The sequence below is a fragment of the Oncorhynchus mykiss genome, chromosome 8 (assembly GCF_057628025.1).
Source record: "Oncorhynchus mykiss isolate SJ-2025 chromosome 8, ASM5762802v1, whole genome shotgun sequence".
NCBI classification, from domain to species: domain Eukaryota; kingdom Metazoa; phylum Chordata; class Actinopteri; order Salmoniformes; family Salmonidae; genus Oncorhynchus; species Oncorhynchus mykiss.
In genome coordinates, this window is record NC_143029.1 from 48,373,311 (window position 1) to 48,398,085 (window position 24,775).

General features: G+C 43.0%; 1 protein-coding gene across 16 annotated transcripts in view; it reads right to left on the reverse strand.

Annotated features, from left to right (window-relative positions):
• Positions 1-31: 31 nt before the first annotated feature.
• LOC110529976 (FAST kinase domain-containing protein 4) overlaps positions 32-24,775 on the reverse strand; it is a 31,869-nt gene continuing 7,125 nt past the window's right edge. For 6 of the 16 annotated variants that reach the window (XR_016482397.1, XR_016482396.1, XR_016482399.1 and 3 more), the window contains exons 3-13: positions 18,383-19,208; positions 17,772-18,087; positions 16,650-16,837; positions 14,788-14,936; positions 8,486-8,702; positions 8,026-8,185; positions 7,778-7,869; positions 5,326-6,120; positions 4,525-5,152; positions 4,209-4,323; positions 32-3,919 (exon numbers count right to left, since the gene is read on the reverse strand). Coding sequence is in view for 6 of the 16 variants with exons in the window: in XM_021612685.3 (XP_021468360.2) it covers positions 3,833-3,919; positions 4,209-4,323; positions 4,525-5,152; positions 7,778-7,869; positions 8,026-8,185; positions 8,486-8,702; positions 14,788-14,936; positions 16,650-16,837; positions 17,772-18,087; positions 18,383-19,166 (2,736 nt within the window). In the remaining 10 variants the exon portion in view is untranslated. The remainder of the gene's footprint in view (positions 3,920-4,208; positions 4,324-4,524; positions 5,153-5,325; positions 6,121-7,777; positions 7,870-8,025; positions 8,186-8,485; positions 8,703-14,787; positions 14,937-16,649; positions 16,838-17,771; positions 18,088-18,382; positions 19,209-24,775) is intronic. The other 10 variants (XM_021612685.3, XM_021612690.3, XM_021612689.3 and 7 more) reach the window with 2 other exon arrangements.

The window sequence follows — 24,775 nt, forward strand, 5'->3', positions numbered from 1 at the left end:
AAATGTACATAATTCACAAAACAAAAATGACATGTTGCTTTTGTTTTTATACAGACATATCAATATTTAAACAATCTCCAAACTTGTCTTTCCCCAGATATAATACACACGTCCCCTGTACCAGGAGTGATACCAATAAATAAACACTCAACCACCTGTGCATAATGCATTTACAGTGTTTTGTAGACTTGCAACAAGCATTCAAAACAGCCCATGGATCCTTACAAATGCATTCATTAATATAAACCCTGTAAGGTCGGTGTCCACAACATAAAAACATCCCCGTTATTTATGCATTGGGTGTGTCACACTTCCACATCTGCGGTGAAAGACAGAGCTAGCGCCGTGTTTGTCAGACCATAAGACAACCTGAAAATCCATCTTCTCACACAATTGTCTGGCATCCGAACAGTTTGGCCTACATTCTATTATGATGACTCTCAAACACGTCGGTTGTTTTTGTCTGAAGGGCCCCTGGTAACAGTTGAACAAATGTATAGTGCCAAAAAAGAAAGGGGTTAGATACATGTAAACATTTTTTAAAAACAAAAATCCTGATCTTTCACATAAGGGACAGACACTTCAGAACAAACTAACTTTAGATTTTTTTTGTTGGTGGGGGCTAGCTGTTTCATGTAGTGAATGTTATACAATGCGTTTGCATGGGCTAAAAGTAGTAAGGCCCCATTTCTTTCTTCTATCAAATAATTTACTATTTTTTCATACTTCAAGGGGTCTTATAGTAAAATTATCCTTGGTATGACCTTAAAACAATTGCCTTTAGCTTTGCCTGGGGAGTGTCAAGATGGAGGCACGGTGACTTCATCACAGTGCCCTCAGTCATCTAGTGTAAATATAAATCCTTGGCATTACCCTATTCTCTTCCTGATCGGCTACATAAACAGAGCAAAGACAAAACACCTAGTAATACAGGGGCGAAACCACAATTACAAATCCCATGAGCCATTTCTGCCTACCTAACAAAGTCCAAGTCTTTGGGGTCCTGTAAAAAGGTAATGGACTGTCTCTACAAATATTTGTATCGCTTTGAGACAACTTGAAATAAAAATGGTTAATTTTCAGCAAGTCCAGTATCAAACACCAATTTGTCCATGCAAACCACTGCATGACTTAACGCATTACCTCAATCATGCAAAACCTAGGTCAGGGTTCTATTTCAAATGCCACTGAGAAAACAAAAAGGTTCTCAGATTAACTGTATTCACTTGTCTATTTCATAGCAATACACCTAATTTAACTAGACTGGTGTCTGGCAATTCCCCATTGTCAATGCAATGGTGGAAACTCACTTAAGGAATCACAAAGTCCTCTCTGAATGAAGTCATTCATTGAATGTCGTAAGTAAAGTGTACCAAAGACAAAACAAAGAGACCAGGTAGAAAATAGATGCTCCAACGTGCATTGCTTAGTTCTGGACAATGGAAAAGCCATTCTAGTGAAGACAAAAATATATAACACTTTTTTTTTCATTAACTTCATTTATCCATCCTCATCCCTCATTTACAGACCATACGTTGCACACAAGTATTAGAAAACACAATGAAGAGGTCCCATTTGTTAGTCTCAATAAACCCCATGTCACCCAGTTACATTTGATCCGAATGAACAGTTGCGGTTCTGACGTCCGTAGCGAACCTATTACACAGTCCCAACATGCTTTACAACTGCAGTTCAATAAAACATTAATTTTTTTCTTTTAAAAAGGGACTTCTTTTTTCATACACCACCAGAACATTGTCATCTCCGTATGACTATTATAATAATAATTATAATAATAATAATAATAACAACAACAACTTACTTCCCACTCGTCCACACCAAACCATGATCAAAACTAGAACTATAGAAATACGCTGGTCAAAACCTAAAATGAAAACAAATATTTTGTCACGCTATTGTGATATATTAGAAATAGTCCGTAGATCAACAGCGCCTCTTCAACCTCAGGAGGCTGAAGAAATTTGGCTTGGCCCCTAAGACAACTACTAACTTCAACAGATGTTACCATTGAGAGCATCCTGTCGGGCTGTATCACCGCCTGGTACGGCAACTGCACCGTCCGCACCCACAAGGCTTTCCTGAGGGTGGTGCTGTGAGCCCACGCAACACCGTGGGCACACTGCCTGCCCTCCAGGACATCTACAGCAACCAGTGTCACAGGACCTCAGCCACCCAAGCCACGGCCTGTTTACCCCGCTACCATCTAAAAGGCGGAGACAGTACAGGTGCATCAAAGCTGGGACCGAGGGACTGAAAAACAGCTTCTACACTACATGACCAAAAGTATATGGACACCTGCCTGTTAAACATTGCATTCCAAAATCATGGGCATTAATATGGAGTTGGTCCCCCCTGGACACTGATGTTGGGCGATTAGGCCTGGCTTGCAGTCAGCGTTCCAATTCATCCCAAAGGTATTCGATGAGGTTGAGGTAAGGGCTCTGCATAGGCCAGTCAAATTCTTCCACACCGATCTCAGCAAACCATTTCTGTATGAACCTTGCTTTGTGCACGAGGGCATTGTCAAAATAGGGAAGGGCTTTCCCCAAACTGTTGCCACACAATTGGAAGCACAGAATCGTCTTGAATGTCGTCATATGCTTCAGCATTAACATTTCCCTCCACCGGAACTAAGGGGCCTAGCCCGAACTATGAAAAACCTCCCCAGACCATTATTCCTCCTCCACCAAACTTTACAGTTGGCACTATGTTTTGGGGTAGGTAACATTCTCCTGGTATCCGCCAAACTCAGATTCGTCTGTCAGACTGCCAGTTGGTGAAGCGTGATTCATCACTCCAGAGAACGATTTCCCCTACTCCAAAGTCCAATGGCAGGAAACTTTTCACCACTCCAGCCGACGCTTGGCATTGCGCGTGGTGATCTTAGGCTTGTGTGTGGCTGCTCGGCCATGGAAACCCATTTCATTAAGCACCCGATGAACAGTTATTGTGCAGACGTTGTTACCAGAGGCAGTTTGGAACTCGTAGTGAGTGTTGAAACCAAGGACAGATGATTTTAACACGCTACGCTCTTCAACGGTCCCATTCTATCAGCTTGTGTGACCTACCAATTTGCGGCTGAACCATTGTTGCTCCTAGACGTTTCCACTTCACAATAACAGCACTTACAGTTGACTGGGTCAGCTTTAGCAGGGCAGAAATTTGACGAACTGACTTGTTGGAAAGTCACTGAGCCCTTCACTAAGGCCATTCTACTGTCAATGTTTGTCTATGGAGATTGCATGACTGTGTGCTCGATTGTATACACCTTTCAGCAACAGGTGGGGCTGAGATAGCCAAATCCACTCATTGTGTCCACATACTTTTGTATATATGGTGTATTTTGGGGGGTTTCGGACTGACATTGCTCGTTCTAATATTTATTTCGTTCTTAATTCCTTTCTTTTAGATTTGCGTGTACTGTTTTTGTATTTTTAGGCATTACTGTACTGTTGAAGCTATGAACATAAGTATTTTGCTACACTTGCGATAACATTAGCAAATTATGTGTACGTGACCAATAAAATTAGATTTGAACCGTTGTGAAGTGACAATGACAAGATTGCATTGACAACAAGCGTGGCAACCTGACACTATACATGCCATCAACTGGGGACGTGACTGGTTGCAAATAGGCTGGCGCTATTTTGATAAATGCAAGTTGCCAGAAACTCTTCCGTTTTAGACTTTGACCAGGGTTTGTCTACCACCTCAAACAAAGCCCCCTTTCGCAATCCCACCAATAACCGTCCTATTCCAAGCCGCCAAAATGGCATACACTCGCGCACACAAACACACAAGTCTTTTGTTGTCATAAGGGGACCTCCAGGAGCTTTTTGTGAAGGTACTGCTTCACCTCCTCTATACCATTCAGCTTCTCCAGTTCATGATAGGGCAGCTGTGGAATAGAGGAACAACAGAGGGAGTGAGGAAAAAGAGGAGAGAGGAACACAAGGAGGGATGTCAGTAACACTGTTAGTTTTATACTTATTGGGCAAAGCGGACCATTAGTAGACCAGTTGCCTGGTAGCAGTTGCCAATTCAAAAGCGTCATCGGATGATTGTAATGGAGGTAAAGGAATACTGACATTTGGTTGAAATGTGGTTGTAAGATGTTTAAAATGTGGTTTATAATTATATATTTTTTAAATGTTGTTTTTAAGATGGTTTAAATGGTATGGGCTCACCTGCAGAATGACGTATCCCAGGAGCAGCAGGTGACGGTCTCTCATGGCCCGGGAGCCCACCAGCACCTCAGAGTTGTGACAGTAGTGCCACTTGTCATTCACCGACATAACCACTCTGAAAGAAGAAAGGAAGTGGTATATAGCAATTAACAAATTATTTCTCATTTAGAAATAAATTCCTTATTCACACAAGTGGCAAAAGGTGATAGAAAGATCGCTAACTTGCATTGCTCCACTGATGTATTATCAAGCATTTAGTTGTAGTATAAGGATAGAAATCTGACTGGACAGATTTGGGAATCCCATCAGCACTGACCTCTTGAGCTGCCGCTGGTCCCCAGCTCGATCAGCCGGGTGCAGTTGAAGTGGTGAGGTGGGCTTCACCTCCCCGTTTGCCTCATAGAATGCAGGAAGCTCGCAATTGAGCCCCTGACTCGCCGGCCCCACCTGCACCCCTCCCTCGTCCTCCAGGATTTTTCCAATGGAGAATTGGAAGAGGGAATTGGGGGCAGCCGTGGCAGATCCCCCTACCCCGGAGGCCCCTGGATGTGCCAGGCTGTCTGAGGGAGGGCTGCTGAGCGTGGAGCTGTCTTGGCTCTTCAAAGAGTGCTCCTTGGCCAGGCTGTAGTAGTAATCGGCCAACGTGTAGTAAGGGTTGTAGTCCAGAGGGCCCCCGCCGTTAGGGCCTGTCCTCTGAGCCGAGGAAGGGTTTGCCCCTCGCTGCATGTGGTAGGGCAGAAAGTTCACCGCATCGTCCCCCTCGACGGGTCGCTGGTCCCTCCCTACCTCTAGTGGGGCGAAGGGGGAGAACTTTTGAAAGTCTGAAGTGAGGGCTGTCACGGCTGCGGATCCTTCTGGGGTTTTGGGGGCCATACCTAGGGTGGTCCCTGCCCCTGTCCGGATAGGGAGAACTCGGCCAGAGCCATCAATCCACAGCAGGAAGTCTAAAAAGGAATGGGGATATCGAGGATTAGGGTTGCAACATTTAGGGTTGATACTTTATTCGTCAAACTTTGAATTTAGGAAAAACTGTGAATTTTGTGAAAGTTTCCAGAATTCTACAACCCCAAAGAGATTAAAGTACTACATAATGATACACCATTGTGTGGTATCTTACAGTAGAGCCTGCATCAGGTTGGATATCCGCGGTTCCCCGCGGTTGACCTGCAAAAAAACTCTGCTGGTGGGTGAGAATGAAAACATTCTTTCAACCCGCGTGTCGGCTCGCAGTTTGAACAATTATATTGCGGGTCAGAAACATTTGAAAACAAGATAATGTTCTACAAACCCAGGAGCTTGTTGTGTTACAGAATGGAATTCACAACATCATGCGAGAGATGAGGCAGACATAGAGCTCTGGAAAAAATGAAGAGACCACTGCAAAATTATCAGTTTCTCTGGTTTGACTATTTATAGGCATGTGTTTGGGTAAAATGAACATTTCTGTTTTATTCTATAAACTACTGACAACATTTCTCCCAAATAGAAATATTGTCATTTAGAGCATTTATTTGCAGAAAATGACAACTGGTCAAAATAACAAAAAATATAGTGTTGTCAGACCTCAAATAATGCAAAGAAAATAAGTTCCAATTCATTTTTAAACACAATACTAATGTTTTAACTTAGGAAGAGTTCAGAAATCAATATTTGATGGAATAACCCTGATTTTCAATACCCAGCTTTTATGAGTCTTGGCATGCTCTCCACCAGTCTTTCACATTGATGTTGGGTGACTTTATGCCACTCCTGGCGCAAGAATTCAAGCAGCTCGGCTTTGTTTGATGGCTTGAGACCATCCATCTTCCTCTTGATCACATTCCAGAGGTTTTCAATGGGGTTCAGGTCTGGAGATTGGGCTGGCCATGACAGGGTCTTGATCTGGTGGTCCTCCATCCACACCTTGATTGACCTGGCAACATTGCATCTTTTTTTGTTATTTTGACCAGTTGTCATTTTCTGCAAATAAATGCTCTAAATGACAATATTTCTATTCGGAATTTGGGAGAAATGTTGTCAGTAGTTTATAGAATAAAACAAAAAAAAATCATTTTACACAAACACATAACTATAAATAGTAAAACCAGAGAAGTGGATAATTTTGCAGCCTTACATTTTTTCCAGAGCTGTAGGGCACAAGCGATGTACACAGTGAATCAGATAACTGTCCATTATTCATGTGGTGCTGAAAGCATATATGTTTCATCCCACCCACGTGAGAATACGTTGCCAAGCTTGGCCTACTTTTCCTGGCTAGCGTAGCTCACGTGAAAATGGCTAACGTAACTGGAGAAATAGAAAGGTTATGAAATACACCATAGTGGAAACAGGTGGTACGTGAGTGAAATCTCCGGTTTGGAAGGATTTTGGAGTCATTGTGGGCAAGGACAATAACCCAGTAGATGGATACACAGCCTGCAAAAAGTGCAAGCCCGTATCTGTTTACTATAGGCTAATTCAGTTTATCATCAGTTAATTGTTATGTAAATTCAGGCTTTTGTTCATTTAGACCATAGGCTACGCAGGCCACATCAAGTTTATTTGCCAGCAACATAACACCCTGCATCCCACTGCTGGCTTGCCTCTGAAGCTAAGCATGGTTGGTCCTGGTTGGTCCCTGGATGGGAGACCAGATGCTGCTGGAAGTGGTGTGGAGGGCCAGTAGGTCTAAAAACATATCCCCAGGGTAGTGATTTGGGGAAATTGCCCTGTTTGGGGTGCAGTCTTTCAGATGTGGAGTTAAACAGATGTCCTGACTCTGTGGTCACTAAAGAGCCCATGGTACTTATCGTAAGAGTAGGGGTATTAACCCCAGTGTCCTGGCTAAATTCCCAATCTGGCCCTCATACTATCATGACCACTTAATCATCCCCAGCTTCCAATTGGCTCATTCATTCCCATCCTCTCCCCTGGTCGTTGCTGCAAATGAGAATGTGTTTTCAGTCAACTTTGTTGGTAAGTTAAGGGTTAACTAAAAGTTTAAGTGCGGCTGGTAAAGGTTTGAGTAAGGCTATAGCCTACAAAATACATTTATTTTTGCAGCCTATATTCGATTCTGGGAATTGTTTACTTAAGTTTCAATTAAACTATTTGATTATCATATTAAATGTTAATGTCTTGTTTTGTTGTTGGCTATAGGATTTCATTCGGTAAGAAAGCTAATTAGAACAAGCTTTTCCCCACAGAGCGATTCAAGTTGTCAATGTGCCGCATCTCATTGTGAAAATAAAAATATATTGTTCTTAGTTCATGCCATGGTTTCCTTTATCCCAATATTGATTCTACATGTAGACAAATTAATTAATGCAGGGAGAGGAAAAATAGCCTACTAGCCTAATCTAAAACAATTAAATAAAGTGTTATTTGGTGTGTCATGGATCAGCTCTCAGAACAATTCTATTTGGGTGGTTCGGGTTGTTGAGAAAAATCTGTCCTGGTGTCGGGTGGTGTTTGGAATTGACAAAGGCCGGCGTGGGGCAGGTGCGGCTCAAAAAAAACTGACCCGTGCAGGTCTCTATCTTACAGTGGCTGTTGGGTTTAACACACAATCTGGTGTTTGTTCAATGTACCTGTGTAATACCCAGGGGCCAGGACTTCATCTTGCTTGTAGCCATGCTCTCCAACCAATTGTCTGAGGGCTTCAGCTACAAGACCCTTGTAGCTGAAAAACACACACAAATACACCCATGTCAACCAGATACTTTTCTTGCTTCACTTGGATTTGCAATGAAAGGGCAGACATAATTCAATAAAGAAAATAGATGACCATGCACCAACTAACAGTTGGTTAACCAATCACTCTAGGACTGCACCGTACCTGTATTTGCGGTTGACCTCATCAGCGGTCAGCGCATGGTCAAACATGAGCACCTTGTGCGTGTCCTGGAGCCGTGGACCGGTGTAGTCCTGGTACTCCAGTTCAACCGCTGCGTCCAACAGAGACAAGTAGCGAAGCACGATCAGAGCATAAGGACTGTCTACAAATGGGGGAAGAAGATCCACAGAAACAAAGACATGAGCGAGAGCAACTGTTTAAAATGGCCGATCAATAAAATGAATCACATACAACTGACTGGGATTGAGTTGGGGTATGTGGGGGTACTATTCCACTTCATGCATCAGTTCATTTATGTGCGTGTTCATTAGTTGTTTATTAGGGGTCAGCTTGAGGTTTATTGTGTCTACTGAAAGGGGTAAGTCAAAAGACATGAAACACAGCTGTTCTTTGATGTTGCATGATCACTTTATGCGCGCGCGTGTGTGTGTGTGCCACTCACTGGTGACGTTGCTGATGAAGGCAGTGGAGAAGACCCTGTGCAGCACCAGGCCGGGAAAGTGGCCCAGCTGGAACAGGGACATAAGGATATTGACGGTGGCTAACGGGGAGCTCAGGGCCTTAAGCTCCAGCACCACCTCCAGCATGGAGAAGAACTGGACCTTGTTGGACGGCAGGTAGTTCATCCGGCTGAAGGGAAACACCAGCTTCTGGATAACCTGTGGGGAAAAGAGAAAAGCCATTATCGTGATATTACCAAGTATCAATTTTTCCTGCGAAGAGACAATCATTAGATCATTTGTTTTGGTCCTGTCCGTATGTAGCTTGTTTTTGGTCGCAGGTTCAGGAATGTCTGGAAAAATTGCAACATTTACCAGGAGCTAACTCGGCAAATAGCAGTGCTGGAGGATTTTAAAAAGTCAGTCAATCGATCCATAATATAATAATACTCTTAGCAAAACAATGTATCTTTAATTTACAGTCTGTAGAAACTGAGAATAGAAAGGTTCAGAAAGTTAGTGAAACATCACAGCAAAATATATGGCAAATAGTAATCAAAAAAGGATGGTCTTTATTGATAGAGGGGAGTTGTAGAGGGTAGCTGAAGGATGGGACTAAAAACAAACAAAAGATAACTATTGTAAAATATATTGTGTCTGTAAAATCTATATAGTATGTATAAATTGGATGTAGAAGCCTAAGTGGTGTTGTCCATTAGTTTACTCCAAACAGGGGAGGGGTGGTAGGGTTAGGGAAAAATAAAAGGAAAATATATAAAACAATTCATATTTTTATAGATAGACACACACACACACAACACAACTGTTCAAAAGTTTGGGGTCACTTAGAAATGTCCTTGTTTTCCATGAAAACATACATGAAATGAGTTGCAAAATGAATAGGAAATACAGTCAAGATGTTGACATGGTTATAAATAATGATTTTTAATTGAAATAATAATTGTGTCCTTCAAACTTAGCTTTTGTCAAAGAATCCTCAAATTACAGCCTTGCAGATCTTTGGCATTCTAGTTGTCAATTTGTTGAGGTAATCTGAAGAGATTTCACCCCATGCTTCCTGAAGCACCTCCCACAAGTTGGATTGGCTTGATGGGCACTGCTTACAAACCATACAGTCAAGCTGCTCCTCCCACAACAGCTAAATAGGGTTGAGACCCGGTGACTGTGCTGGCCACTCCATTATAGACAGAACACCAGCGGACTGCTTCTTCCCTAAATAGTTTTTGCATAGTTTGGAGCTGTGCTTTGGGTCATTGTCCTGTTGTAGGAGGAAATTGGCTCCAATTAAGCGCCGTCCAGTGGGTATGGCATGGCGTTGCAAAGTGGAGTGATAGCCTTCCTTCTTCAAGATACCTTTTACCCTGTACAAATCTCCCACCTTACCACCACCAAAGCACCCCCAGACCATCACATTGCCTCCACCATGCTTGACAGATGGCGTCAAGCACTCCTCCAGCATCTTTGAATTTTTTTTGCGTCCCACGAATGTTCTTCTCCTCAAACGTCATCTGTCCATAACACTTTTTTCCAATCTTCCTCTGTCCAGTGTCTGTTCTTTTGCCCATCTTAATCTATTATTTTTATTGGCCAAGTCTGAGATAGGGCTTTTTCTTGAGACTGGTGTTTTGCGGGTACAATTTAATGAAGCTGCCAGTTGAGGACTTGTGAGGCGTCCGTTTCTCAAACTAGACATTCTAATGTACTTGTCCTCTTGCTCAGTTCTGCATCAGGGCCTCCCACTCTTTCTGTTCTGGTTAGAGCCAAAATGATCAATTATCCTTTTAAAATGATAAACTTAGATTAGCTAACACAACACGCCATTGGAACACAGGAGTGATGGTTGCTGATAATGGGCCTCTGTACGCTAATATAGATATTCTATTTTAAAAAATCTGCCATTTACAACATTACCAACGTCTACACTGTATTTCTGATCAATTTGATGTTAATTTTAATGAACTTTTTTTTGTGCTTTTCTTTCAAAAACAAGGACATTTCTAAGTGAGCCCAAACTTTTGAATGGTAGTGTATATACAGAACTAGTCAAAAATCTGTACACATCTACTCATTCCAGTTTCCCCCCCCTTTTTTCCCTCTATTTTCTACATTGTAGAATAATAGTGAAGACATCAAAACTATGAAATAACATACGTAGTAGCAAACAAAAAAAAGTGTTAAACAAATCTAGAGATTCTTCAAAATAGCCACCCTTTGCCTTGATGACAGCTTTTCACACTCTTGGCATTCTCTCAACCAACTTCATGAGTCACCTGGAATGCATTTCAATTAACAGGTGAGCCTTGTTAAAACTTAATTTGTGGAATTCTTTACTTCTTTTCTAATGTGTTTGGATGCCAGGGAGGGGTGGACCCAGCCATGACTAAGCATATTTCGTGTCAGCTACATAATAACTCTGAATTGTATGTAAGGGTTAGGCTGCTCGGGTTGACTAGTATCATTATTGCAGTAATTAATCGATATTAAATAAAGATGATTGTTTGATGAAATTACAAAAGTCTCTCAGTATTCATTTCCACGACACCTGCTTGGGCCAAGAGACATGAGCACTAGACATTAAACTGGTAGAAATCTGTCCTTTGGTTTGAGATTTTTGGTTCCAACCGCCGTGTCTTTGTGAGATGCAGAGTAGGTGAACGGGTGATCTCCACATGTGTGGTTCCCACCGTGAAGCATGGAAGAGATGGTGTGATGGTGTGGGGGTGCTTTGCTGGTGACACTGTCAGTGATTTATTTAGAATTCAAGGCACACTAAACCAGCATGGATACCACAGCATTCTGCTCTGGGACAAATCTCTGAATGTCCTCGAGTGGCCCAGCCAAAGCCCGGACTTGAACCCGATCGAACATCTCTGGAGTGACCTGAAAATAGCCGTGCAGCAACGCTCTCCATCCAACCTGACAGAGCTTGAGAGGATATGCAGAGAAGAATGGGAGAAACTACCCAAATACAGGTGTGCCAAGCTTGTAGCGTCATACCCAAGAAGACTCAAAGCTGTAATCACTGTAAAAGGTCCTTCAACAAAGCACTTGAATAAAGAGTCTGAATACTTATGTAAATGTGATCCTGCAAAAATTTATGAAAACCTCTTTTTAATTTTTTATTATGGGGTATTGTGTGTAGATTGTTTTTTATCAATCTACACACAATACCCCATAATAATTTTAGAATAAGGCTGTAACGTAAAAAAATATGGAAAAAGTCAAGGGGTCTGAATACTTTACGAATGCACTGTATAGGGGATTGGAAATTATGCAGACAGTTACATTGATAGAAGCCACAATCTGCAATATGAAAGCTACCCCTTAAAACTTAATTTGTGGAATATATCACGATCACGATAAATGCTTTTATCAAACCCATAATGTAAATACACAACATGTATGTAGTGATTTGGCTACAACCATTGGGTGGCCAGACACCATGGGGGCACCAGAGCCTTTTGTGGAATGGGGAAATAATGTATTGTTAATTCTATGCTTTGAGAAATGTCAATAAAGCATAATTTATAGCTTTTACTATGGAGTAGCGTCCACTCTTTACAAGGTGTCAGAAGTACGAGCCCACAATGTGTGTAAATAATAGGGATGTGTCAAATATCCAAATGGACATTTCTTCAGAAATATTAGTCAGTAGTTGTGTGGTTGTGGTCAGTAGTTGTGGTGCGGTCAGTAGTTGTGTGGTTGTGGTCAGTAGTTGTGTGGGTCAGTAGTTGTGTGGTTGTGGTCAGTGGTTGTCGTCAGTAGTTGTGTTTGTAATCAGTTGTTGTGGGTCAGTAGTTGTGAGGTCAGTAGTCATGTGTTTGTGGTCAGTAGTTTTGTTCATTAGCTGTGTGGTCAGTAGTTGTGGTCAGTAGTTATGTGGTTCAGTAATTGTGTGGTTCAGTAGTCATGGTCAATAGTTGTAGTTAGTAGTATGTGGTTGCTGTCAATGGTTGTGGTCAGTAGTCGTGTGGTTGTGGACAGTAGTTGTTGACAGTGGTCAGTAGTTTAATGGTCAGTGATTGTGGTAGGTAGTTGTGTTGTTCTGCACAGTAGTTGAGTGGTTCAGTAGTGTGTGGTTGTTGTCAGTAGTTGTAGTCAGTAGGCATGGTCATTAGCGGTCAGTCGTTGTGTGTTTGTGGTCAGTAGATGGGTAGTTGTATTCGTGATCAGTTGTGTGGTCAGAAGATGGGTGGTCAGTAGTCGTAGTCAGTAGGTTAGGTCAGTAGCGGTGTGATCAGGATTTATGGTCTGTCGGTATGTGGTTGTGGTCAGTAATTGTGGTCAGTAGTTGTGGTCAGTTGTGTAGTTGTGGTTGGCAGTTGTGGTCAGCAGTTGTATCGTTGCTGTCAGTAGTTCTGTGATCAGTAGTTGTTTGGTTGTGGTCAATAATCGTGGTCAGTAGTTGTGTGGTTGTGTTCAGTAGTTCAGTAAACACCTTATTTGTATCCAATCAGAGCAGCAGGATCAACGTACAGCCCGCCCTTTTCTTTACAGACAGGCAAAATTGGCAGTTATTTAGAGAATGGGGCATGTGCTTGAGCTGATCGATTTTTTTAAACAGATTCACAAATCATGGGAATTTGTCAAGCTATAAAATAGTTTTCTCCCTCCGAGGCATGTGTTGCTAGGCAAACAGTTGCCTCGGCAGGCCTGCTCCCTCCACGGCTAAAGCCACTGTGAGGAACATGCTAACAAACATTTGTGCAATGAAGTTAAATGAATACTGCACTCTGACCCACAAAACCTTTTTGCTAGATTCATGATAGTGTTGTTGGGCAAAGCAAGGAAAGTAAACTTCAAACTTGATGTAATTTTATTGAAATTTGCAGCTGTTGTTGGTAAGTAATGAATCTGCTAGCTTCTGATATGACTTGGTGCATCTATAAAAGAAAGCAGTTGATGAGTTACTAAAGCAGCTTTATCTATTGATTGCTAGGAGCTATTCCTAATCTGTTTTCGGATTTGAAAAGCAAAGAAGTAGCGGAAGATTGTATATGCCCTACGTTTCTGACTTGTTGGGGGTGGTCAAAAACAGCAGTTTGGAAAAAGTTGGTAAAAAAAATGTGTTACTGTAAACAGCAGTATCGTTAGATGCGTAGCAGATATTTTTGTTCCGCAAACAGATTTGAAAAGCAGAGAAGTAGATGTTCTAACTTGTCGAAGTTGTCGAAGTAGCTGATTTGTGTCAAAAGTTGCATTTACAGGAAATGGAACGTTGGAAGTGATGTCACAATGGGGGCAATTTAGAATGTTGAAAAAAGTCCCATGAAAGTGAATGAAGATGGGCAAAAAAAAACTAAATCCAGACCAGTCAACACGTTTTAAAATTTGAACTGCATTTCTAGCTTAAACGGTGTTAGAGGAGTTGAATGTAAAAGAATAATAAGTAGTATGTATAAGATTTAAGTGGGGACTCTTGTTTCGCAAGCCCCACAATAATAATAATAATGAGTATGTAAGAAATCTATAGTTCTGCATTGATGACATACAAATGATATTCAAATTATAAAACAACTATCTTTTCTATGTAGTTTCTATGATGTGCGCCCCATAAAAAGGCAGCCTTCACATCTGTAGATTGTTCATGTTGGCCAATGAAAGCATTAAAGAGGCTGAGAGTGTAGCAAGTGGAGTGAAAGTTCACTAATGCAATACAAGATGGAATAAAATGAGGGAATTAAACATTTGCGAAATGAGAAGGAGTAGGCTACAATGAGCAACCAACAGGTAAGCTGTTGTTTTATCTGAATGTGGTTGGGGAGAAAGCGCAGCATGTAGCCTCAATTAGCCTAGCTAGCTTAGCTTCTCTGGGCAACTCCAGTCAAGACAGGCACTGTTATATGGGATGATAAATAACATTGTGACTGCTACAATTTAGCTAGCCTTGGTTATAGTTGCCGTGGCTACTGCGTCTCTCTCTCTTTCGGTCTGCTCGCTCCCGCACACACCGGCCCCTCGGCAGTGGCAGTCTCTTTCCCTCACGCAGCAGTGCTCAGGTTAAAAACACAAGTTTAAAAAAAAACAACATGTATTTAGCAAGTATCCGGATATCGGACAAAAATGTATGTTACTATTCGAATAGTGAAATGATTTCAAACCCCCATCCCTAGTAAATAACCAACATTTCAGGTGTAATAATAGCCATTCATAAAAAAACAGTATGCCCAATAATAAGCAGCAATAAACAGATAGAGTACGCCCAGAGTCGCAACACCGGAGTTGCTCAACAGTGGTTTAAATGTATGACAGAGATTTTCTAGAGATGAGTGGGCCTCCTTACCTTGCTGTCCAGGTATTCGCCCTTTTTGACCAGAAAATCAGCGATGGTGTCAAGAAGTCGAACCTCTCTGAGCCGGTGGCGGGCAATGTATTTGGCAATGAGGGCCATGGTGAATGGGGTTATGCTGTCCACTTTTTCAGGCAGTTGCTCTATCGAGAAAAGAGCAGACTTATCTTGGAAATTATAGAATAATATCATATATACAGTATATCACAAAAGTGAGTACACCCCTCACATTTTTGTAAATATTTGAGTATATCTTTTCATGTGACAACATTGAAGAAATGACACTTTGCTACAATGTAAAGTAGTGAGTGTACAGCTTGTATAACAGTGTACATTTGCTGTCCCCTCAAAATAACTCAACACACAGCCATTAATGTCTAAACCGCTGCCAACAAAAGTGAGTACACCCCTAAGTGAAAATGTCAAAATTGGGCCCAATTAGCCATTTTCCCTCCCCGGTGTCATGTGACTCATTAGTGTTACAAGGTCTCAGGTGTGAATGGGGAGCAGGTGTGTTAAATTTGGTGTCATCGCTCTCACACTCCCTTATACTGACTGGTCACTGGAAGTTCAACATGGCACCTCATGGCAAAGAACTCTCTGAGGATCTGAAAAAAAAGAATTGTTGCTCTACATAAAGATGGCCTGGGCTATAAGAAGATTGCCAAGACCTTGAAACTGAGCTGCAGCACGGTGGCCAAGACCATACAGCGGTTTAACTGGACAGGTTCCACTCAGAACAGGCCTCGCCATGGTCGACCAAAGAAGTTGAGTGCATGTGCTCAGCGTCATATCCAGAGGTTATCTTTGGGAAATAGACGTATGAGTGCTGCCAGCATTGCTGCAGAGGTTGAAGGGGTGGGGTGTCAGCCTGTCAGTGCTCAGACCATACGCCATACACTGCATCAAATTGGTCTGCATGGCTGTCATCCCAGAAGGAAGCCTCTTCTAAAGATGATGCACAAGAAAGCCCGCAAACAGTTTGCTGAAGACAAGCAGACTAAGGACATGGATCACTGGAACCATGTCCTGTTGTCTGACGAGACCGTGTGTGGCGGCAACCAGGTGAGGAGTACAAAGACAAGTGTGTCTTGCCTACAGTCAAACATGGTGGTGGGAGTGTCATGGTCTGGGGCTGCATGAGTGCTGCCGGCACTGGGGAGCTACAGTTCATTGAGGGAACCATGAATGCCAACATGTACTGTTACATACTGAAGCAGAGCATGATCCCCTCCCTTTCGGAGACTGGGCCGCAGGCCAGTATTCCAACATGATAACGACCCCAAACACACCTCCAAGACAACCACTGCCTTGCTAAAGAAGCTGAAGGTAAGGGTGATGGACTGGCCAAGCACGTCTCCAGATCTAAACCCTATTGAGCATCTGTGGGGCATCCTCAAACGGAAGGTGGAGGAGTGCAAGGTATCTAACAGCTCCGTGATGTCGTCATGGAGGAGTGGAAAAGGACTCCAGTGGCAACTTGTGAAGCTCTGGTGAATTCCATGCCCAAGAGTTAAGGCAGTGCTGGAAAATGATGGTGGCCACACAAAATATTGACACTTTGGGCCCAATTTGGACATTTTCACTTTTGTTGCCAGCGGTTTAGACAATGGCTGTGTGTTGAGTTATTTTGAGGGAACAGCACATTTACACTGTTATACAAGCTGTACACTCACTACTTTACATTGTAGCAAAGTGTCATTTCTTCAGTGTTGTCACATGAAAAGATATACTCAAATATTTACATAAATGTGAGGGGTGTACTCACTATTGTGATATACTGTATGTAGAAATCGACAGATTAAACAGCTGCTAGATAATGGCAGAGGAGGGGAAGGGAGGAAAGGAAAACTCACCAGCCAGGCTGCACACAAACCTCTCCTGCCTGTTCTGGTAGAAGAGGTGCGAGCTGAAGATGAGCTCTAGGCTCTTGTTGCTAGCTTCACGTGCACACACAGCCAGCATCTCATCCAGCAGAGCCATCTCCTGGTCGCGCACACCACTTACGCTAGCCAGTGTGTGTTTGACCAGTCGCAGGATCTTCCTGTTGGTAGGTAGAGCGGACAATGGTGGTTGTTACTAAATGGAGTACAGCTACAAATGGAAGTGAATTTTCGTAGCTGGTTAAGAGAGCATTTTAACTAGCCCTAACCGTAACCTAATTCTCATAACCTGCTGCGAAAAAGTCACTTCCGGTCTTAGCTGTATATCACCTAGTCAAAACTGACAATGGTGGAATTTGGAATCATGATACAAAGTCAATTATTGTGATAAAAGCGGTTATCAAGATTTGTATGCCGATTAAAGCCATTATCGCGATATCGGCAAGTATCGCGATAACTGCTTTATCACAATAATTTGTATTTTTTTATTTTTATTTCACCTTTATTTAACCAGGTAAGCTAGTTGAGAACAAGTTGTCATTTACAACTGTGACCTGGCCAACTGTGACCTGGCCAAGATAAAGCAAAGCAGTGCGACAGAAATAACAACACAGAGTTACATGGAATAACCAAGCCTACAGTCAGTCAATACAATAGAAAAAAGAAAGAAAGTCTATATAGTGTGTGCAAATGGCATGAGGAGGTATGGCAATAAATAAGACATAGTAGCAAAGTAATTACAATTTAGCAGATTAACACTGGAGTGATAGATGAGCAGATGATGGTGTGTAAGTAGTGATACTGGTAGTGATAACCAACATTGAAATGATTGAAATGACACTCGGGAACTCATCACGCTAGACCTGTGTCATGTTCAGTAAACAAAAATGGCATGTCTCCATTGATGTCCTATCGAAAGCAACCCAGTTGTACTTCATAACCCTGCATTGCCTCTACTTGGATAGCTAGTAATGAATTATGAACGGACCTCTTACAAACAAGATAACCCAATATAACATGTAAAGTTGTATACATTTGTCTATATTACCCTAAACGGGTAATTAACCATCATACCAAACCTACAAGCCAACCTACCTGTTGGCCAGAAGCTGCTCTGGGTTGGGGCGTACATTGGAGACGTTCCCGGCCGTCGTAGTGTCGGTGGGTTGCAGCGAGTGCCACTTGAGCCGGTAGTAGGAGAGTAGCAGAAAGAGGGTCTGCGGGTGGCGCTCCCGCTCCAGGTTCTTCTCCAAGCCTGCGAGGCAGGCCTCGGTCAGGGGGTGCTGGCTGCTGGGGTGCAGCTTCATGCTGGAGCTGAACACCATGGAGACATCCTTCTGGTTGAACTGGTCCAGCCGCGACTGTGACTCTGCCTCCAGCACCTGCACCACCTGCGAGTCGCTGGGAAGGCCTAGAGGACGAGATGGGAAGTTCAGGGAGTTTTTAGTTTACTTCATTTCTTTATAAGGAATATAGTCCGTTTTATACATCAGAATATTGCATTCAGGGTTATGTATAATAATTCCTTTCATATCCATAAGAAAACAATTGAAAACACATATAAACCAGTAATTAGAAATTAAAGTAGTAATTGCCATTTCACTATGTTCATGTCTCATTCATAATATCAAATGCATAAAAACGATGATTAACCTGCACTAGCAATATTACTTTCAAACTGCCTCCATGCGACCACCTAGCCTCACCTAGTGCAGCCACAGCGTACAGGCAGTTGACGATGCTGAAGTTGTCGAACTTGACACAGTCGCTCACGATGGCGTTGCACAGTGTCTGGAAGTCCTGGTGCTCCAGGATCTGTCTGCCTTCGTTCTCAGCTCCTCCACCGGCTCTGGGAACCAGGGCTGCCTCCGAGTCACCACCGCCCCCTCCTGCAGCCCCGGCCTGTAGTAGCTGGCCGATCTTCTGCAGGGCGATGGGGTAGTGGTTGTGCGAGATCTTGCCCGGGTTCTGCGTCACCCAGCGCAGCACCTCGTCGCCCCGACGCGAGCGCTCTATCAGCCTCTTCATGGTGAAGAAGGTGTCGTAGCTTATCTTCTCGTGGATGAAGTTCCACGTCTTCTTCTTGTTGCCAGCGGCGCCAACAGTAGCGTGGTGGTGCAGGTGGGCGTACAGGGGGATGGGGGGAGGCGGAGGAGGTGGGGCCAGGTGCGGGTGGTAGTGCTGCTGGTGGTGGTGACTGTGGAAGTGGGGCCCCCGGTGAGGGTCAGGGCGCCCCTGGTAGAGGGGCGGGTAGCTGGGGGTTGGAGTGTGCACGTGGTGGGGGTGGTGGTTCTCCAGCATGGGCAGCCCTCTATCCCCCAGGCCCGGCCAGTGCCCTGGCTTTCCCCCTCCTGAGCTGTACAGGCGGGTAGCGTACATGCCGGCGAGAGCAAGGACACTAGTGCGGCAGGCGTGTCGTGGGCAGAGGGGCGAGGGGATGATGATGCTGCCGCAGCTCAGGAGGCCCGGGCCAGAGTGCAGCCACAGCATAGTACACGGGCTAGTCCACCGCTGGGGCACTGCACACTACACCTACAGGGAGAAAGGAAGGGACAGAGAGAGGAGAGAAGATGGAACGAATAGGCTAAATAAAACACTCCAGTTTAGAATGTGTGAGAATCCCTGGAGGGTCACAAAGTACATGTACACACTAGGGGTGAAATTGGAATACTTGAGTATTTTGGGTAATTTCCTACTTAACCAGAGTCAGACCAACTCATGTATACCATTTTTTGGTCTGTGTGCAGTTTAAAGGAGGTTGGAAGTTGAAGGTAGTATATCATTAACTTAATGCAATTTCTGGAAATCTATAGGTATCTACTAGCCAGCTCCTCTCAAAAGAAGGGAAAAAGACCCAACTAGTCCAAAGCTGGGTGGTTAATAATTTATAGTCTTAAAGCTATACCTATAGCGCATTCGGAAAGTATTCAGACCCCTTGACTTTTTCCACATTGTTACGTTACAGCCTTATTCTAAAATTGATTCAATAAAAAAAATGGTTCTCATCAATCTACACAAAACACCCAATAACAAAAAAGCAAAAGCAGGTTTTTATACATTGGAGTCCACCTATGGTAAATTCAATTGATTGGACATGATTTGGAAAGGCACACACCTGTCTACAGTATATAAGGTCCCACATTTGATAGTGCATGTCAGAGAAAAAAACCAAGCCATGAGAATGAATGAATGGTCTGTAGAGCTCCGAGACAGGATTGTGTCAAGACACAGATCTGGGGAATTTCTGCAGCATTGAAGGTCCCCAAGAACACAGTGGCCTCCATTATTCTTAAAAATGGAAGAAGTTTGGAACCACCAACACTCTTCCTAGAGCTGGCCGCCCAGTCAAACTGAGCAATCGGGGGAGAAGGTCAGGGACGTGACTAAGAACCCGATATTCACTCTGACAGCACTACAAAGTTCTCTGTGAAGATGGGAGAACCTTCCAGAAGGACAACCATCTTTGCAGCACTCCCCCAATCAGGCATTTATGGTATAGTGGCCAGACGGAAGCCACTACAGCCCGCATGGAGTTTGCCAAAAGGCACCTAAAGGACTCTCAGACCATGAAAAACAAGATTCTCTGGTCTGATGAAATCAAGATTGAACTCTTTGGCCTGAGTGCCAAATGTCATGTCTGGAGGAAACCTGGCACCATACCTATGTTGAAAGGGATGGTGCCAGCAGCATCATGCTGTCGGGATGTTTCTCAGCAGCAGGGACTGGAAGACTAGTCAGAATTGAGGCAAAGATGAACAGAGCAAAGTACAGAGAGATCCTTGATGAAAACCTGCTCTAGAGCGCTCAGGACCTCAGATTGGGGCAAAGTTTCACCTTCCAACAGGACAACAACCCTAAGCACACAGCCAAAGACCACACAGGAGAGCCTTTGGGACAAGTCTCTGAATGATCTTGAGTGGCCCAGCCAAAGCACAGACTTGAACCGGATCAAACATCTCTGGAGTGACCTGAAAATAGCTGTGCAGCACGCTCTCCATCCAACCTGACAGAGCTTGAGGATCTGCAGAGAATGGGATAAACTCCACAAATACAGGTGTGTCAAGCTTATAGCGTCATACTCAAGGCAGTTTTTTTAATTAAGTTTGCAAAAATAAAAATAAAATGCATAGATTGTGCAGATTGATGAGGTGGAAAAAACAACTTAATCCATTTTCGAATAAGGCTGTAGCGTAACTAAAGGGATCTGAATATTTTCCGAATACATTGTAGTAATTCATATATAATAAATTAGTTAATTTTACTGATAATCGTAAGAAACGAGATTCTATCAACTTCCTCATTTACGGACTACTTTGGGTTCTGCCTGCGCTCTCTTCTGCGGAGACTTGGTGTGGTTTCGTAAACAACCCAGGATGCAGCCAGCTGTTGCGTACTCTAGTAACTTGATTATTGGCAAATCATCATCATTACAGTTAATGAATAATGTCAGACTTTGTGGTAGAAGAATAGCTTTTTTATTCAGAGCCATATTTATTTAAGCCAGAATTTACTGAAGAGTACTTGTGTAGTTGGACGCTGAGCGAGCACAGAGGGGGGCTGAATCAGCGGGAGCCGGTCTAAGGGGGATTGATGGTACAACTGCTTGTGCTGCACAGTGGGACTTGTTACTGCCATCGATTAGGGTCCTTGATATCTACGGCGTAGAAGGCAGCGCAACCAGATTGCTTTTGTTACACAGAGGACTTTTCTGCGCTCATCAATCATGGAGTAATATATACCTTCTTTGTCCCCAAAAATGAACTGGAAGCAGCAGCCCATACCTGCTGGTCCAAATGGATACGTAAAATAAGGGCTGTGTTACGTGTAGGTTTACCCTGGCAAGGGGTTTTGATAACCGTGTAAATCTCTCTCCGACAACGTGACTTATCAGTATATTCACCTGTATTTACCCCTCAAAATGAAACGCTAATTAGCTGCTAATGTGGCTATCATAAAGCACTGCAAATGCCATGAGCTGGACGAGAGTGCCGAATCGAGGCAAAGATAAGAACCCCTGGATTATCTATCAAATGTTAGCTAAATGAAGTAATTAGGGCTGTCAAACGATAAAAATAATTAAATCGCATTAAAATTCTGCAGTTAAATCGCAAATGTTTTATTTGCTCAAATTTGGTGCTAAATAAAGATTTTTTCCATTTAAAAAAAAAAGCTGTGTATTGAGTTATAGACATGTAGGGCCTGAATCACAAAAAAAATTCTGTATCAGAATGTTTTTAATGGCATTCACCATAAACAAGTTAAGCAACACAAAAGTACTGTAACTTACTAATGCTCCCAGTAGGCCTACAAATGCTCCATAATAAATTCTCAAGAAAAAAAATAACTGGCTCTATGGATACAAAGACCATAAACTTGTCCAATGAATTCAACAGAACATAAACCTGTGACCATACACTTCAGTCATCCTATTTATTTTCATTGAGCCAGTTGCAAAGACAAACAAGCCTGTTGACATTTTCAGATGATAAAACTGCTCTCGTCTTTGGCAGGATACGCCCAGAAAGTGAAAACAACCTCTCACAAGGTACTGACATAGCAGGAGATGCCAGGTACCTTCGTGGAGATGCCAGGTAACTCAGAAGCAGCTTTCTTCTTTAGCGGCTCTGACTGTTGCTTTATCAAGTTGCTGTGCAAGGCCTCTGCTTAAAACCTTCGGTCGAGTGCTGTGGCGATCTCCAGCCATGTGAGGTTGGTGTTTCTCCAGGTCTGTTGTGAATGTCAGCTTGAATCTTACCATGTAGGCAGTGTCATTTCCATCACTTGAAGGAGAGACAGACTGACTCTCTCTCTCTCTCTCTCTCTCGTTGCAAGTTAAAATCCCCGAGCTGACATGGTACAAATCTGTTGTTCTGCCCCTGAACAGGCAGTTAACCCACTGATCCTAGGCCGTCATTGAAAATAAGAATTTGTTCTTAACTGACTTGCCTAGTTAAATAAAGGTCAAATAAATTCAAATTTAAACATACACACACTTTTCTCTCCCTCGCACACACACACATCTTATTATAACACTAATAGTGAGATAAAGAATATTACCTGCAGGGCTTCAGTAGTGCTTCTGCAGTTTAGCTGTGGTTGGCATGGTGATATTCGTTTTCTGTTGGCCCAGAGCATCTCTCAGTGGTTGTTGGTTTCTGTGGACATGCTTTACAATTTCTAGAGTGGAATTCCATCTTGTTGTAACATCTTGTGTGAGTGACTCCTTTAGCACATTTGCAACTTGCTGTTGTCCTAGATCTGCAGCGTTTGGTGCGCTGTGTTTGAAATGCCCAACAATTTTTCGGCATTTGGCTAGGGTATTGTCGAACCCGCTGTTCTGTAGGAACACCGATGGACCTTTGGAGACTTAACAACTGTCCTGCACTGCGCACAAAAGCCAGATGTCTCGCAGCTGCAATCATGTTCCATGCAAACTGTAGTTACATCGTTTTCAATGTTCCACTGCTTTGCTATATCCATGAAATGCCGGGCGCACATTTCGGCATGGTGCCTCGGTCTTCATTACCGCCAGAGCGTGTGAATGCAGTTTCCAGATTTCATTGATGTGGTTCGCAGTAACCCCAAAGTAGTTGTGATTACTGTGGTCTCTGTGAGAGCAACAGCCCGTTTATGTTCCAACACCCCTGCTTTCAAAGCCCTCTAGCTTTCATACAGCTCGTGTATTCTTGTAACGATGGAAGCTCTCGAGGGGAAGTCATAAATTGAGTCATTCGATGCTATCCGAATGGCACCTCCACTGTGGGGCTCTATAATGCCCAGGTAAAAAAAAAATATATAAAATAATCAGAGCAAACTACTGTGGGATTCTGTGTTTTACATTATAGCCATTACAATATATATATATATATATATATATATATATGATTAAATATTATCTGATGTTGGCTGTGTGAAGTATCTGCATTTGTGCACTTGAGCATCATCATGAGATGAAACAACTGCTTGCTACATCTACTTGCCTGTTTGTGTGTGTGACAAGAACTGAGTAACATGGTGTGACCTGCATGTTGCAAAACGTTTTCCTTGTGTTTGTATGTAACAATAGAGGACATGGTGTGACTTGCTGTATCTTACAAAGTTGTATTTAATCAGGTATAGGGAGGGGTGGTCATCACGAGGTTTAACTGAGATGGAAAAATACCGAACAACACAATAGCAGGAACTGAGCAACTGTTATAACTAGGGGGTGATACCAGAACAGTAGGAATCTATACATCGACGGAGGGAGGACTCCAAGAAGCGCCAAGAGGCGGGGACCAGCCTGAGCGCCTGCGATAGGCTGAGCAAGTCTAAACCACGCTCAGCCTCTACTGTGATAGACATTGTTCCAACCCGTCTGTTGGCCTATCACAGTATAAGAACAACTGTTTACGCACATCCTGTCAGTTCCCTGTTCTGCCCTGCGTGGTATTCCAGTGAGCCCGTATATACGAAAGTTGCATTTGCCATTTATTGCTTAGCTAATAAAAAAATACATAGTATACAATCGGTGACTCATTGTCATATTTATCCTGATACCAGATTCGAATTTACGCAACTCTAACACTACTAACTTTCTGAGGTCCTTGGTCGGAGTGTTATCTACATTCAGGGTAACTAGCCATAGTTTCAATCGGTCCGGATCATTCAATGGAAGTTTGTTAAAGATTATAGCCAACCACTTCCTTGGTTTTTAATTGCACGTTTTTAGAGCACACCCACAAACTATTCTTGATATTGGACAGGTGATGGTAGTCCATCGATGTAAAACAAGTCTTATCACACTTAGCTACGTAAGCTAGCTAGTAACAGTAGCTTGAAAATACTCCCAGCAGTGTTAACGATCTTCACAGTCACTGCTGTGAGGTAAAAAAATATTGCTTTGGACGAGCAATGAGTCTGTTGATGTACTCTTCTTCTGTAGGGTTTATCGTTGATGTCTTCTCACACTTTGCTTACTTGATATCTAGCAAACACGTTTGAAACTGTGAAGCTGTGTTGACACTCATGCACAGCCTATCCTTGAGCCAGCCCACCATCACAGCGGATGAGATAAATAGTTCAGAATTGTTTTTTTCTTCTTCAAACAAACAAATTTA